Source organism: Engraulis encrasicolus, chromosome 7 (genome assembly GCF_034702125.1).
Source record: "Engraulis encrasicolus isolate BLACKSEA-1 chromosome 7, IST_EnEncr_1.0, whole genome shotgun sequence".
Classification (NCBI taxonomy): domain Eukaryota; kingdom Metazoa; phylum Chordata; class Actinopteri; order Clupeiformes; family Engraulidae; genus Engraulis; species Engraulis encrasicolus.
Window position 1 is genome coordinate 28336958 of NC_085863.1, and position 15607 is coordinate 28352564.

The window sequence follows — 15607 nt, forward strand, 5'->3', positions numbered from 1 at the left end:
ACTATATTAACATTGTAAGCTAAGTATAATGTCATGTAATAACAATGTAATGCATTACACAACATGACATATTGTATATGACATAGTAGATTTTTTTTTTCTGGAGGCCTCCTAGGCTAGAATTACAGCATATACCATTAGGAAACACCATGCAAAGTGCTTTTGTCAGTTCCGTAATGGTTAAAAACTCCACTATTGTATGACTATCTGACATGGGCTGCCATTTTGAAAGAAACAGTGATACTATACTGTATATCAAGTATAGAATGAGCTAAAAGGAAGCTTCTGGTTAATTCCAAAGTTCCAAATTAGAATTCTGCATCATGAAAAATGACTGATTTGACACCGATATCACCTATATCAGATAAATCATACAAGTGACAGCGGCCATCTTGAAAATGGCAGCCATCTATATATTCATGACAACTTTTCAATTATCCATATTACATTTACCAAGTGGAATATGAATGGTAAATATGTCCAAAATATATTATATCCAAGAAAACTATTGTTGCTGGCGGCCATTTTGAAAAATGGCTGCCATGGCCACCATGTTGAAAATTCACGATGGCTCCATACCCATCTCTTTTTGGAATACCTTTGGCTACATGTGTACCAATTTTCATGCTTGTATCACAAACTGAACGATTCCTTTACATTTTGGAGCTAAGCTATTAGACTAATATGTGAACTGGGAGCTGTGACATTTTTGCATGCTGAGTTTTGATGCAAAATAAAACAACTGTTTTTAAGAATGCTGGAGACCACTATTTGGTTTTTAAACCTCATCAATTCATGCATATATCATCTGTTTTGGCTTTTGTATTAGTTGTGTTCATCAGTGTGGTTGAGATCCACAATTGTTTTAAATGTTTTACACAATTGTTTTACAGGTAGGGCTAACATGGTTTAGAATGGCCCTTTGTTAATTTGAATAGGTCAGTCTGAAGTTAATGAGAGAATAGTGGCCTATCGTTGTCTACTGGTATAATAGTCAGTTGTGACAACTATCATCAACAACTTCAAATTTAATGCTGGTGCTGATGGACTCTTCTGCATACCCTGCGAATAAAGCTCGAAGGGTAGGTGGGACCTGTCAGAGTTCTAGCTAAGTTAATCTCGCGAGGCGAGAGTTAGAGCCGGGACAAGCGAGGAGAGAAGATTCCGTCGGAGGAAGACAGGCGAACACACAAAACTCAAATATGTCTGGACGATCTGTTCGTGCGGAGACTCGAAGCCGCGCTAAAGATGATATCAAGAAAGTGATGGCGGCTATTGAAAGAGTCCGCAGATGGTGAGTGAGATATCGGATCAGAAAGATCGCCACTGTAAATGATATGGAAACATTTTTGAAACAGAAACTTCAGCGTCGGGAAGAGGCGTGTTTTTCTTGAATCTGACTGACAACTGAGTGACAGTGAAAGAGGCCAATGACATACGTGTTATTTGCCTTCTACGAGACAACTGGCTGGTGACTGGTCAAGGGAAGGGTGGGCTAATCACTTGATTCTGAAAGGCTGCCCATACATAAAGCGTTGATAGGCGTGTTACTGTACTATTGGAACATGTCAGAGGCAACCTGTTCATAAACTTTATGAAGGCGATTAATCGCGTAATCACCCCAGCTATGCGGTTTCCCGCACAGATACATTTCACAGAGTCGTGCGCCTTTGTAACTGTCTTCCTCAAGGCTGTCAGTCACTAAATACGAGTCAGATTTTCAAGTTAGTTAGCCTGTTATATTAGCTAACTCAGCTAACCATACAAATCGTCCTGCATCTTGTTGCCTCGATCTGTCAAACGAATGCAATAAACAATGGAGGCTGTCATCATGCTATGGTACTTAGTCGCAGTGTCCCAGTTTGACAGGTCGACTGTCAATCATTTGACAGCTGATGGTTTCTCTGCTGCAGGGAGAAGAGGTGGGTGACTGTAGGAGATACCTCCTTACGGATATACAAGTGGGTGCCTATTGTGGACTCCAAGGAGGTGCGCCATTCACAATTTCACAATCATTGTTTTGAGAAATGAAGGGTGTTCACATCCTCAGAAAATACCTGATTTTGTTTTAATCCACTGTTAATTGTCTCTTGCAGAAAGACAAAAGCAAGCATTCAAGCAATGTAAACAGAGAACATAACAGTTACACCACAGAGACACCTTCTGCAAATAACTCTCTGCTGGATTTCCAGGGTAAGAAACTGTAGGCTATTGAATATATTGATGACTACTCTCCCAACTCCTTCCCCCTGCATTGCATTGTGAATTGTGTAATGCATTCATTTGTGTGTGTGCATGCTAAATATATCATATTACACTACTACTACTGCTATTTATGTGTACTGTTGTGTCCTCAGATGAGAACAGCAACCAGAGCTCACTGTCAGACATGTACCAGACCAAGGTGGACAGCAGCAGTAACTCTAGCCCCCAGCCCAGTGAGCCTGTCAGCCCAGCGCATGTCACCGACTTTCGGGCTGACGACCCTCAGCCTCCCACCCTGGGACAGGAAAGCTTGGAGGGTGAGACTCGCAAGGATTTGGCAGGTTTGACTGATCACATGATTGGCACTGATTTTCTGATCTATTGAATTTGTTGATTTGCATGTCTGTCTTATCATACCTTCAAAGTTAAAAGTTATTTATTTTATGTTAACTCTTGTGCAGGCCCTCAGAGTCAATAAATAGAAAAAAAGAAAAAGACAAGAAAGTGATCCAAGTAGAAAAGTCAAATACAGAAAAAAAACTTTAAGCTAGTTATCTTCTGTTTTGCCATCAATTTGACTGTAGCAGGGAAGAAGCTATTTAAAAAACAAATCATTACCTTCAATTTAAATTTGATTGTTTTGTATGACTAGTAAATGTGAAGAAATGGACAAATCAGGGCATCTTATTATATCAACTGATCATTTGGCCATTGCACCCCATTATTTTTCTTAGTTGGGCACATACAAGTGTGAGAGACCAGGTGCTCGTATAAGATGTGCAGTTCATGAAGTCATTTCAGGACTGAGGGATTAAACATTTGTAAAAATATTTTCCTGCATGTTATGCAATATACTTTTTTACCACTATTTCAATCTTTATGGATATTTACTCTTTCGGAACAGCTTGATTGACACTGTTCTCCATATTCTTTTGTCGTGTCATGTTTGCACCATACTTGTGATGAACTTTAGTACAGTATGAATTGTCACCTTCACTTCAGGACCTCAATGAATGAATATCCAATATGCGCGCCAGGCATTTCTAATAAACATTTCTGTTTGTCTGATGAAGGGCCCGGAATGCCGTCTCGGGAAATAGCTGATGAGCCCCCCACACTAATAAAAGAGGCGGATCTTCTTCCCTTGCCACCACAGGTAATGAACCAATCATGTCCAACAACCATGTCCAACTGAAGACCAATTGCATGACGCCATGTTGAATTGACAATTGCTTATGCTCTTTGACATTTTACAACTCCACTCTCATGTTACATCATACAAATTTACATTTACTGATTTGTATGGTTGGCATACCAGAATCTATGTTTATTTTTGTTTCACATTATTAAAGGCATGTGCAGCACATCTACATGTTTTGGAATGTGGATAGAGTTTGAGAATTTGAGTATTTGCCCTACTGTACTCTACTTCAACCAGATACTACTAGACTATTGCAGACAGACACATGTTCCATCTCAACACTTTCTGCCCTTCCACTGAACAACCCCCCTGATGGAGTACATGAGTAGCATACAGTAATCAACAGGGGTTCTACCAGAGATTCTTTAAGTATATAGAGATATGCCAGCATAATAGGTTTCTATGGGCACCTAACGTGACCAGGTTCCGGTCTGCCTAAAGGGGCGTGTCATAATGCTCCTAGCATTGAATAGAACAGTCCTTAGGTCTGCATAGGTCTGCCTAAAGGGGGATTTCCCCCCCAATAATAGAACCCGGAAACAATGGGCCAATGGAACCTCTCTCTCTCTACTCTCTCTGATTCTACAGTGGTCCTAACCTGCTTGCTGAATGACCCAGTTCACTTTGTGCTCTCTCTCTCTCTCTCTCTCTCTCTCTCTCTCTCTCTCTCTCTCTCTCTCTCTCTCTCTCTCGGTCTCTCTCTCTCAGCTACGAGCCCCGTATCCTGTGTCTGCACCTCCCAAGGCCCGTGTAGAGAAGGAGGACACTGATGCCCCTCCCTTGAAGAGAGTGTGCACTGATCAGACCTCCGTGCTTCAGTCCTCCACCATGAGCTAACCCTCTCTCCTCTACCGTGGTCCGCATATGCAGCGAAAAAGCAATCCGTTTCTCTTTTTAGATTTCTCTACACACCCTGGAAAGGCTTAAATATGGACCAGATATATGAGCCTGATTGTTTAAACAGTGAGGAAATATTGCAACGTTAGTAGTTACATGTTCAGTAATTTATTTGGTATTGTAAGTTTTACGCTCTTTGTGTTTGTTTTAATTGAAAAGAAATGGAAGATTTTTTTTAAAATGCAGTTAAGAATTGGAGCTACCACACAGCAACATGACTGTAACCTTAAGGGATGTTGTGATTATTACTTTCACAACAACAAATGCTCTTTGTACTGATATATTCACTTTCCTGCGAGTAGCATGGTTCGCGAAATCTCTCAGCTCCTGGAACTCTTGTGAGTGTGTGAGAAACTTTACAAAAGTGATGTGATCGGGGTTTAGGTTTTTTTTGTTTTTGTTTTTTTTTCCATCTAGCAGGCTGAACGTGTCATACGTTATATTTCGTAAATGACTCTTTATTGTCTTATAGCTTATAAAAAAGACACAGTTAAACCACACACAGCTCTATCCTACAGCATCTCACACTGTTGTTTTACATCAAACCCAGGCAAACAAATGTGCAAAAAGGCTTTGAGGTTCTTTTCTACTTTCAAAAGTTTACATTGATTGTCATGCTTAAGACCCCAAAGAATGTTCCTTTGTCTTCTTTTATGATGTGAATGTTTGTCTTTTTTCTTTTTTCTCTTGTTTCAGTGATTTTGGTTTACTCAAAAAAGTTAATTTCCATTTCTGCCGTTATATGCTTATATGTGTTTCTGCTGTTGATCTTTCAACAACCCAAAGGATTGTTCTGTAAGGAAACGCTTTCCCCTTTTCTCTCTTTCTTTCTTTTTCTTTCTGTCTTTCCTTCTTTTTTTTCTTTCACTTCCCTGGGAGAGTGCTATATTTTCTTGGAATAGCATGTACACTGAATGTTTGTGGGTGGTGAAATGTTAGTACTGTATGCAATTGTTATGTGCTTTGGTAGTTGTAAAAAAAAAGAAAATGCTATCTTACGCATCATCTAATTCTGACAATCAAAATTGCACACTGGTGAAGCTAACATAGTTGCCTATTGCAGAGGGGATTTTATTTATGGAAGAGTTGCTTTACTATTTGTGGGAGGAATAAGTTCTGCTTCATGCAGAATTTGATGTGTTCTACAGAATGTTTACGATTGTACAAGACATATGCAACCCCATCTCTTGTTTATATTAGGCATAGTCACATTACTTAGTAACAATGCCTACATTTGGAAAGATTTCGCATTCTTAAGTGTCATTGTTGATTCGGCAAAAAATGGTTTATCTCCATTGTGTTAGTTGTTTATTTAATTATATATGGCATTGTTCCAGGGGACATGGTGGTGAAGACAAGAAATTTGTTGTAGATAATTGTTGTTGCCAGATGCTTCATGTTTTAGGGCAAGTGCATGTCATGTTGTCATGGAGATTAGATGACCCATGGCTTCGCTGTCAATGTATAGGCCATGGCCAGGTTTTTGTATCACTGAGATTGTAAAGATTATTTTATTGAATTCTGAAGTGTATTACTGCAAATGATTATTACAAAGTATTTTATAAAACATTTGTAGATTGTAGTAGACGCTCTAATTTTATTTTTGTTTCATTCATCTGCTATGCTGTAGCTGAGTTTTGTCTCTTGCCATTCTTTATACATAAAAAGAAGATTTTACATCTGCAGGCAGTACCTGTACATGACTCGCATGAGGACCCTCCCATACCGCTGCAACAAGAAAAACACACACAAATACAGAGAGAGAGAGAGAGAAAGAGAGAGATATTAACAGAGCAATACATGGCTTTGGATTTAGTTGTTTAATACATGCAGTAGATCAGTGGTTTTCAGGGCGTGTTTGTAGGTGGGCCGCAGCAAGTGGGTAGGAAATGTAAAAAAACAAAATAGCCTAAATAATGGAATACATCAAATAACTAATGTACACAAAAATAAGAGACAATATTCCCAGTTGTTAATTTTATGTATACCATAGGGCACTGACTTGGCCTCGACTTTGATTATAAAAGGGGGTGCACGAAGAAGAGTGGGGCTCGGCCCATGCAAATGAGGCCTTGGCTGGAATGTACTGGGTGCCTTGCCATGGTAAAGTTTGGGAACTCCTGCTATACAGGTAGATTACATAGGCTAGTAAACATGTTATGGCAATCTATACATGTAAATATATCCTAAAGTAAAACATTACATTATTAAGACAGTGAACACCATGCACGTGAAACTAAAAACCATGGAATGGAGTTTGTTTTGGTGACAAAAGTCTTGGCATTATGTTGTGCATTACCTGCATACATAAGCCCGGGGGCATTTTATAGCCTATAGAAGCATTCACCTATTGTAACCCTTCCATTGTATTGGCTTCATCCATCGTTCTGTTGTTATCTGGGTTACCCAACCCAATACTCACCTAAAAGCAGCCCTTCTTTCTGTTGTCTCAGTCAAAAAAGTGGTCACAACAACCGGGCAGTTATACCAGCATGATATTACTGCAGCAGATAGGGGGCAGCATAATACTAACATGGATATCACTCTCACCATGGCATACCTACATTAAGAGATGTGGAGACCCCTGTACAGACACTTTGGTCCAATTCAAACAAAATTGGAATTAAGCTATAGCCTACAAGTAAACTCCTCAGACTCAATGAATATTTGGTTTGAAAAGTCAATATTTCAAATCTGATTCTGAAAGGAGAATTCTAATATTGTGCATTTCTTGGTGTTGTAGCCATGCATAGTTCAGGCAAAACCCCAGGGTGTGATTTATTAGGCTACCAAACAATAGCCTACACATGAATCCAAGCCCATATTGTAGGCCTACAGAAGGCATCTAGCCTATTTATAATGCACACCTCATGTGGAAAAATCTTAAATAGGCAGTGACTTTTAGGGCACAAGCTCAAATAGGTGTCACTGTCATACATTTACATTTGGGCAAATTTGCCAGATTAAATGAACGCCTGTGTTCTGCCAGTGTTCAGAGTCTGGGTTAACTTGTCACCTGTTGAGTCAGTACTGCCACATGTAGGCCTAGGTCAAATTATGTTAACCACTTGGTTTCATTTTAATATCAAAAGTAGCCATCATTTAAATGAAAAAGTCTACTCAAAATCCGTACATCCTCAAAGGTCTTTAGAGGTTTCACAGTGTCGTCTTATTATCAGACTCTGAACTGCTGTCAGCGGCACCCCCCACATTCCCACCATTTCCACCACCAGCCACTTCCCCCCACTTCTTTTACAGTCCCGTGGTGCGTATATGTTGCAGATCCCCAAGAATCCATTTGCGCATTCAAGACGACCATAGTAGGAAGGGAGACAATTTATCGGCAGGGCAATAAACAGAGAGGAAGGAACAACCGTTGTATAGCTGCCAGAAACCCCTCCGATGAGTTTTACATTGGAGCTTACTTTATCCTTTCTGCCCTGAAGGGGATTTTCTGACGCCGCCGCGACTATTATATGTATGCCTCCAAAAAGAGTTGCCTCCATCGCCAAAGCAGGAAACAACACAACGACGCATGATGACTTTATTGACAGTTGTATACATTTTCAGTTGGATATGTTCAGCAAATGTTCTCGGAGTAAGTGGGGCTGTGTATCATTTCCCAAGTCTGCGGCTACAGCGAGATAAGACGGAGATAAGCGCGGGACTACCGGCCGGGACGACAGCGCATCACAGGTATGTTCCCTCGCCTCTCCAAAGGTGGCACGATTGGCAAGCTAATACATGTCCCCTTGATAGTGGACCACTGCCTTCCTCTGATTACCTTCTTTATTGCGCATCTTTATCCAAGACATCCCGTCTTAGATGCAACGACACACTGTCATGTTACAACAATGAATCCTACCAGAAAACATGAATTTAAAAAGGGAGGCTAGTTTTAATTTTGGATTGTAACCACCACCAAGGTTTGTATCTCCACCACGGTTGCTGTTCTCAATAGGGCTACAGATTTAACATTGTTCTTTTATGGAAATTATTTTTCATATCATGATGCATGACTAAAACAACTCTTTTGTTTCTTAATGGCAGGAACTGGTGCCAGTACACGGTGTCTAAGACCGTGTCGTGCCAGGTGCAGAATGGCACAGAGACGCTTGTGCAGCGGGTCTTTCAAAGCTGCAGATGGCCAGGTCCTTGCTCCAACCTCATCAGGTGGGTGAAGTCACAGGTGCTCATACCTGTAGAAAGTACTTTCTTTTCTTTTACTTTTTAAAGCAAATGTTGCAGGAGATAGAAGTTTGTGTGCATTTGTGTTCAGACAAATTAGGCATGCTTGTTGTATGTGTGCATGTACAATACCGTATGCACTGTAGCCTTTGCACAGTACAGTATATATAGGCTTTAGCCTACTGTATAATATAAGACTGTACTGAACTGTGTTGACGGCACGGTAATGTGAGGCCATAGTGGGAAAACGTGCAATCACACAGTACCACAAAAGCATGCAGAATTCCTGAAATACTCCACCAGCAGCAGTTGAGGAATCTGGGCACTGGGGCATCCAACCATCTGACATCAAACATAAAGCAGCACCCTCCTCCTGCAGCATGCGGCCTTCTTCAAACAGCCTCTGTCAATGTAAATCAGGGCTGGACTGGTAATCTGGCATACAGGGCATTTTTACCGGTGCGCAGACCGTTCCAAGGGGCAGACACTGCTGGGTTTTTTTTTGTTTGTTACAGGTAAATTGTTTTATTTTCTTCGATACTGGCCAAAGGGGGCATCCCATTGGTCCATTTTCAATATACTGTAGACAGTGGACTGAGTGGTGTGGGCTATGGTACGAAAACGGGTTGTATTTGTGGCAAGTTAAAGACACAATGCCCCGGGTATTTTTTTGTCCCAGTCCATGTCAATGGTCTGTAAAGTGGCACTTTGCACTGTGAAGAGTGATCTTTCCCACTGGGGCTGGTCTGCATGACCTCCGCTGTGTGTAGCAGCATCTCCGCTTGTTTGACCCCTGACATGTGACCCCTGGCGTGTGGTGATGCATTATGCAGCCACTTTGGACTCTGGTGCAGCCCACCTACTTAGCTGTGTGCGCGTGTGTGTAAGTGTGTAAGTCTTTTCAAATCTGCCAGCCTGTCAATAGCCTATTCCAAAATATTTGGATCTTGTACCTTATTATTTGTCTCTTGGGTCCAAATAAAAGTAATCAAATGTGTGTGTGTGTGTGTGTGTGTGTGTGTGTGTGTGTGTGTGTGTGTGTGTGTGTGTGTGTGTGTGTGTGTGTGTGTGTGTGTGTGTGTGTGTGTGTGTGTGTGTGTGTGTGTGTGTGTGTATTGACCTGTGACATGTAATGCGTTGCGCAGATACACCAACCAATGAGCGTGCGTATGTGTGTGTGTGTGTGTGTCTGCGTGCGTGCCTGCCTGCGTGCGTGCGTGCGTGCCTGCGTGCGTGCCTGCGTGCCTGCGTGCGTGCGTGCAATCACAGGATCCCGATATGGCCCACCTCCTGGGTGCCACAATGTGTGTGTTTGTATTTGTGTGACGTGATTGTTTGACCCCTGAGTTCTGATGCGTTAACCAGCTACCAGACTCAACCAGTATGTGTATGTGTGTGTGGGTGTGTTTATGACTCTTTGACCCCTGGCGTGTAATGAATTGTACAGCTACAGAACTGGTGCAGCAGACCGACCAGTGTGTGTGTGTGTGTGTGTGTGTGTGTGTGTGTGTGTGTGTGTGTGTGTGTGTGTGTGTGTGTGTGTGTGTGTGTGTGTGAGAGAGAGAGAGAGAGAGAGAGAGAGAGAGAGAGAGAGAGAGAGAGAGAGAGAGAGAGAGAGAGAGAGAGAGATTCTCTGACCCATGGCGTGTGATGTTCTGTGCAGGTACCTGCACTGCTGTGGCCCATCTGCCAGTGTGTGTGTGTGTGTGTGTGTGTGTGTGTGTGTGTGTGTGTGTGTGTGTGTGTGTGTGTGTGTGTGTGTGTGTGTTTTTTTCTCTCTGACCCGTGTCGTGTGATGCGTTGTGCAGCTACCAGACCCTGCTCAGGCCGACCTATCGGTTGTGACAGTGGTGTGTGTGTGTGTGTGTGTGTGTGTGTGTGTGTGTGTGTGTGTGTGTGTGTGTGTGTGTGTGTGTGTGTGTGTGTGTGTGTGTGTGTGTGTGTGTGTGTGCTCTCCTCTGACCCATGTCATGTGATGCGTTGTACAGCTACCGGACCCTGCTCAGGCCGACCTATCGGTTGTCACAGCGACGGGTGACTGCCCTGGAGTGGCGCTGCTGCCCTGGTTTCCATGGAGACGACTGTAGAGAGGGTGAGTAGGCTACTTCCTTCTTCTTCTTCTTTAGTTCCTTTGAACTTAGCGTTGATGGAAGTAGTGTTGCCACCTGATTGCGCCGAATTTTAATGGTCTGTCCCGGGAAAAAAATACTTTCCTGGACACTGAATGAAGTCAAGTTCTCAAGTCAAGGGAAGTCTCATTTGATTTTATTGCCCATTTCTTCCACAGAAAGGCAAACCAATGTGCTCAACAAGCAACACAACAATAAAAAGAAATAAAACATAAAACAATGCAAAGGAAGGACAAATGAAGGACACCATTGTGTACAAGCACAAAGGTCGATTGAGTTTGAACTGTCCATATTTTTTGTCCAACAGAGGTGGCAACCCTAAATGGTAGAAAGCCAGTCCTCATCATCATCAGTGCTTTTGTATCTTACTTTTGTTTGGAAAGGGTAGTTGACCCTGCGATCACCACTTTTACCTCAGGGAAGGGAGACAACTTTACTCCACTTTAATTTACTTCACGTTATTTTACTTCACTTTTCCTCACTTTACTAAGTAATGTATGGTTCTAAGTAGAACAAGTGGGGCTAGGCATGGGGCTTCCTGCATATACAGTAATAAGCAAGTGCCAAGTGCTGGGCCAGCTTGTCACCGCAGTATTATCAGTGTTGCGTAGTGAATGGTAATGGGGACGGAACTTTAATTCTATGGGAGTTGCCTCTGCCGGGCGTCTTTTAGTATGGGACATTCCAGTATGTAAGTGCTGGCTGCCACTACTTTTCCGAAGTTAAAAAGTGCCTAAACAGTTTCCCTGCCTTCGTGTAGATTTAATGGATTTATGTACGCCACTCGGTTACTCCTGTCATGCTGTTGGGTCAGAGTGTGTGCTTATGCATCCAACCTATTGAGAATAGCTCATATGATCACACTAACAAATTTACACTTCTCACATAGCCTACAGTAAAATGGACACACACACACACACGCACACACACACACACACACACACCAAAACAAATTTGCACTACCCCTTTTCTGTCTTGAAACAACACAATACTCCCCTATTAATGGTACAGTACACGGTAGTAACACAACTCCCCAATGCAATGGATGTGATGCACACTGTGTGTGTGAACCAGAGCCCAGAGCACAGTGCCACCGAATGGAGCGTGAAATGGCAACATGACTCACCCCAGGGGCGGCGCTATAGGGGGGCAAGCAGGGCATTTGCCCCTGGGCCCAGGGCCTTCCTGTATTTTTGGGGGCCCTATTATGACCTTGACAGGCTGTATGGGGGCCCTATCAGTGTTTCGCCCTGGGGCATTGTGTGCAATTGTTCTGCCACTGACTCACCCAGGCCACAAGACACACAGCCGGCCCTGGGAAAGCCTCTCACTCATCTCCCCCATGTACCCCTCATTCCCTCGTTCCCTCCCTCCCTCCATACATCCATCCCTCCATCTCTCCCTCCCTCCCTCCCACAGCTGGCATGGATGATTTAGGGGCCGTGTCGGGGTGAGAGACAGGGGTACAGGACGGGTCTAGGGAGGGGGTAAGTGTGGAGAGAGAGTGTGTGGGAGTGTGGTGTGGTGAGAGACAGGGGTACAGGACGGGTGTAGGGAGGGGTGAATATGGAGAGAGAGGAGAGAGTGAGTGGGGATGTGGTGTGGTGTGGAGAGAGAGGTTGTACATGAGATGAGGGGTATAGTGTGGTGGGGAGATGAGGGGATTTTGTGCAGGAGAGGAGAAGGGGAGTGGGGGTAGTGTGTAGTGGAGGCTGTGGAGCATGGCTTTATGACAGGCATGAAAGGGGGAACATGATTGTTTGGTTTGGTCTGCTCCAGTCAGTGGTCTCGGCGGTTCCCAGCAGACGGGCAGGAATGCGGCCACTCTCCTCTCACTGGCATAGCGTAGCGTAGAGTAGTGTACTGTAGTGTAGCGTAGCGTAGAGAGCGTCCCAGGGGCTCGGCGCCCCCAAAGACACAGACACCAGAGCAGGCCAGATCACAGCAGGCCACACCAGGCTGCTGCTGCTGCTGCTTGGCATGGTACCAATCAGAGAACAACCACCAGACCTGAGGGCATGGTCGCCTGCATGACCTGTCTTTCTTTATGTCTGTCTGTCTATAAGTCTGCCTGTCGGTATGTCTGTCTGTCTGTTCGTCTGTCTGTCTGTCTGTAAGTCAGGCAGACCGAAGGACCAGGCTACCTGTCTGACCTGCCTTTCTTTATGTCTGTCTGTCTGTCTGTCTGTGACAGTCTGTTTGCCTGTGACTGTCGTGTCTGACTATCTGTCTGTCTTTCTGTCTGTAAGTCATCTACCTGTCTATTAGTCACTGTAAAGAACCCAGTAGCCATGGTTCTATAATTGTTTTGTTATGAGAATTCTATTGTTATGATTGTTGCCGCTGTTATGTTTTCATGATTCTGAAGAGCAGTCAGAGCCTAATGAACCCGTAAGTGCAACCAATTCCTTACGGTGGTACCAGATTTATGTATATTGAAGAGAAATAAACCACATGAACTTGGACCAGCAGTTGTTGGAAGGCCATTATTACGGGAACATTACAGTCACTCTATCTATCTGTCTGCTTCTCTGTCTGCCCATCTGCATGTTTAGGCCGTCAGGTCAGCCCCATTATCGTTCAGTCTCGCTCCACAGCATCCGAACAAGATGTCCATTAGATGATGAACTGACCAAAGCTAGATTGCACTTATTAAGACAGTTACGCTTCCTGAAATCATGCGAGGTTTTAAAACCGAGACGTTTACAGAATAAATATTTTCCTCTTAGCTGAATGACGAGTTTGACGTCAAGATACACCACGTGAGCGCGCTCCCGATTTTGACAGCTGTCCGCCCTTTTTACGTTTCACAAATTGTACTAAAATAACAAGATTTAAAAAAATATATGTCTAAAGGGAGCCAGATTGATTCTTAACAGTGAACAATGACCGTGATTAATGTATATCTTGAAGAACAATGCATGTGGGTGCCAAAGGCAAAGACATAGCCCACATAGAAATATAATATCAATAATATCTAATATCAATAGTAATGATCATTCACGTACAAAGTGGTCCAACTGTTAAATTGTGCTTTGTTTATTGCACAGAAAGAGGCAATGTAAGTTACCCTTCATGTTGTTATTTTTTACAAATAAATGGAAACAATTCTCAAACTTCTCAACGATTGTAGACTCTCATTGGTGCAGTCTGCCGAATATGCATACGCCTCCCAGACACAAATTCTTCATTAAAGTTGGAAATTTGAATAGCCTTGCAGCGCAAAAAATTCCGAACCTCAACATAAATCATTATTTTATATTAACTGAAGTTCAGTGTGTTCGAGAGCCTGTGGAGCAAAGTTAGGTCTCCAAAGCACTTTTCGGGTCTCGCCATTCGGCCTAGTTTGACGGTTGCTTAGTCTGCCTGTCTGTCTGTTAGTCTGTCTGTCGCCTTCTGTCTCTCTATGTGCATGTCTGTCTATGTGAACAGTATGTCTCTCTGACTAGGTTGTTTTCTGTCTGTCTAGCACCTTGCTCATCTGTCTGCTTCTCAGCTTCTCTCCTTGCATGCTCCCAGTCTGTTTGTCTGCACGTTGTTGTCTCATGTTGCCTGCTTGCTTTTCGGGATGACTTCCCTTGTATGCATGTCTGTTTGTATGTCTGTTTGTGTGTGTGTGTGTGTGTCTGTCTGTCTGTCTGTCTGTCTGTCTTGCCACAGGCCTGGTTGTCTGTCCACAGCTCCTGTGATGTGAGGAAGCGGGCTGAGGGCTGTGAGATGTGGGGGGCTGTGTGTGGAGGCTGTGGGCTGTGAGATGTGGGGGGCTGTGTGTGGAGGCTGTGGGCTGTGAGATGTGGGGGGCTGTGTGTGGAGGCTGTGGGCTGTGAGATGTGGGGGGCTGTGTGTGGAGGCTGTGGGCTGTGGGGAGCGGTGGTGGTAGGGAAGTGGTATAAGCGGACTAAGGAACTTGTGAGTGTAGCAGCTCTGAGCAACATGCAACACGCCACATTCCACTCCCATAGGGAACTGCTCTGCACGGCACTGCCAGTGTTGCCAGGTTGGGCCGTTTCCCGCCCAATTGGGCTGCCTAGGGTGACCGTCTGCGGGTTAAAAAAAAGGGCATCGGGCGGGTTTTTTTTAGAGGTGCTCCGATTGCTCGGCTGCCGATCATGACCGGCCGATAATGGCCAAAAATAGCCTGATCGGTGATCGGAAAAACATGCCGATCAAAAAACCGATCGAGAGATATTAAATTCCTCACGCAACCATTTGCCTTTATACCTGGCGCTGCATGTAGGCGCTGGCTCTGCACAGCTGCAACTGCACCAAAAGAAGGCATATTTGCTTGTCTATAACTTTTCGCCATTCCCCCCTTCATTTCCACCATTCATAACCATATCTGCATCAACAATGATCTGATTTTCCGATCCATGCGCCGTTTACCTGGCAATGTAATTTGCGATTGAGTACTCGCCAGTGAGCCATTTTACGTTATAACCTGTGTAGTTGCCTCGGTCAGCACGCGACAACTTCACGTTGTCAGCACAAACATGTCAATTATTGTTTTCAAAGTTGTAATTGGCAGTCAGTCGATTAGTTTGATAGTCGCTGAAACACCAAACGGCGACAGATGTGGTTAAAACTTGAGAGAGGGATTCAGAACGGTAGTGGAGCACTGCAACTGTGGACGGTGACAGAGAGGGGAGGGGCTCTCCTCACGAGGCTGCTGATTTAAAGCGACAGGTTGTTTTTTTCTCGCATGTGGAAGACTATTTGATGTAATGTTTCAGTTTCAATTCAATCTTAAATAGTTTAGTTATTCTATGCAATAACTTATACATTGATTAATACTGTAGACTGTATTACCAACACTAGTCTGAAAGATAATAATAATAATATTAATGTTAACAATAATAACAATAATAATAATAATAATAATAATAATAATAATAATAATAATAATAATAATAATAATAATAATAATAGCCTAATAATAGACATGTGCAAATTAAGATTGATTGGTTTATGGGCAGAAATGGTATTCAAT

At 43.3% G+C, this 15607-nt stretch overlaps 2 protein-coding genes across 3 annotated transcripts in view; both read left to right on the plus strand.

The window, feature by feature from the left end:
- The first annotated feature begins 1148 nt into the window (after positions 1–1148).
- On the plus strand, positions 1149–5885 carry bcl7ba (BAF chromatin remodeling complex subunit BCL7B a). Of its 2 annotated transcripts, none has more exons than XM_063203202.1 (6): positions 1149–1294; positions 1914–1989; positions 2097–2193; positions 2358–2546; positions 3279–3361; positions 4115–5885. In XM_063203202.1, the coding sequence occupies exons 1-6, from the start codon at positions 1203–1205 to the stop codon at positions 4241–4243; spliced, it is 666 nt and encodes a 221-aa protein (XP_063059272.1). In that variant the 5' UTR covers positions 1149–1202; the 3' UTR covers positions 4244–5885. The 2 variants fall into 2 exon arrangements, with proteins under 2 accessions (XP_063059272.1, XP_063059273.1); XM_063203203.1 differs by having other exon boundaries at positions 2358–2522.
- A 1556-nt stretch (positions 5886–7441) lies between these two features.
- LOC134451798 (collagen alpha-1(XXVI) chain) overlaps positions 7442–15607 on the plus strand; it is an 81525-nt gene continuing 73359 nt past the window's right edge. The window contains exons 1-3 of the mRNA XM_063202197.1: positions 7442–7999; positions 8354–8476; positions 10480–10583. Of these exons, the coding sequence (XP_063058267.1) occupies positions 7839–7999; positions 8354–8476; positions 10480–10583 (388 nt within the window). The 5' untranslated portion in view covers positions 7442–7838. The remainder of the gene's footprint in view (positions 8000–8353; positions 8477–10479; positions 10584–15607) is intronic.

Excerpts from the sequence above, each read along its gene's own strand:
- bcl7ba (XM_063203202.1), top strand. The coding sequence starts at position 1,203 with ATGTCTGGACGATCTGTTCGTGCGGAGACTCGAAGCCGCGCTAAAGAT. Across the intron at positions 1,295-1,913 it reads ATTGAAAGAGTCCGCAGATG|GGAGAAGAGGTGGGTGACTG; the intron begins GTGAGTGAGATA and ends TCTCTGCTGCAG. Across the intron at positions 1,990-2,096 it reads CTATTGTGGACTCCAAGGAG|AAAGACAAAAGCAAGCATTC; the intron begins GTGCGCCATTCA and ends TGTCTCTTGCAG.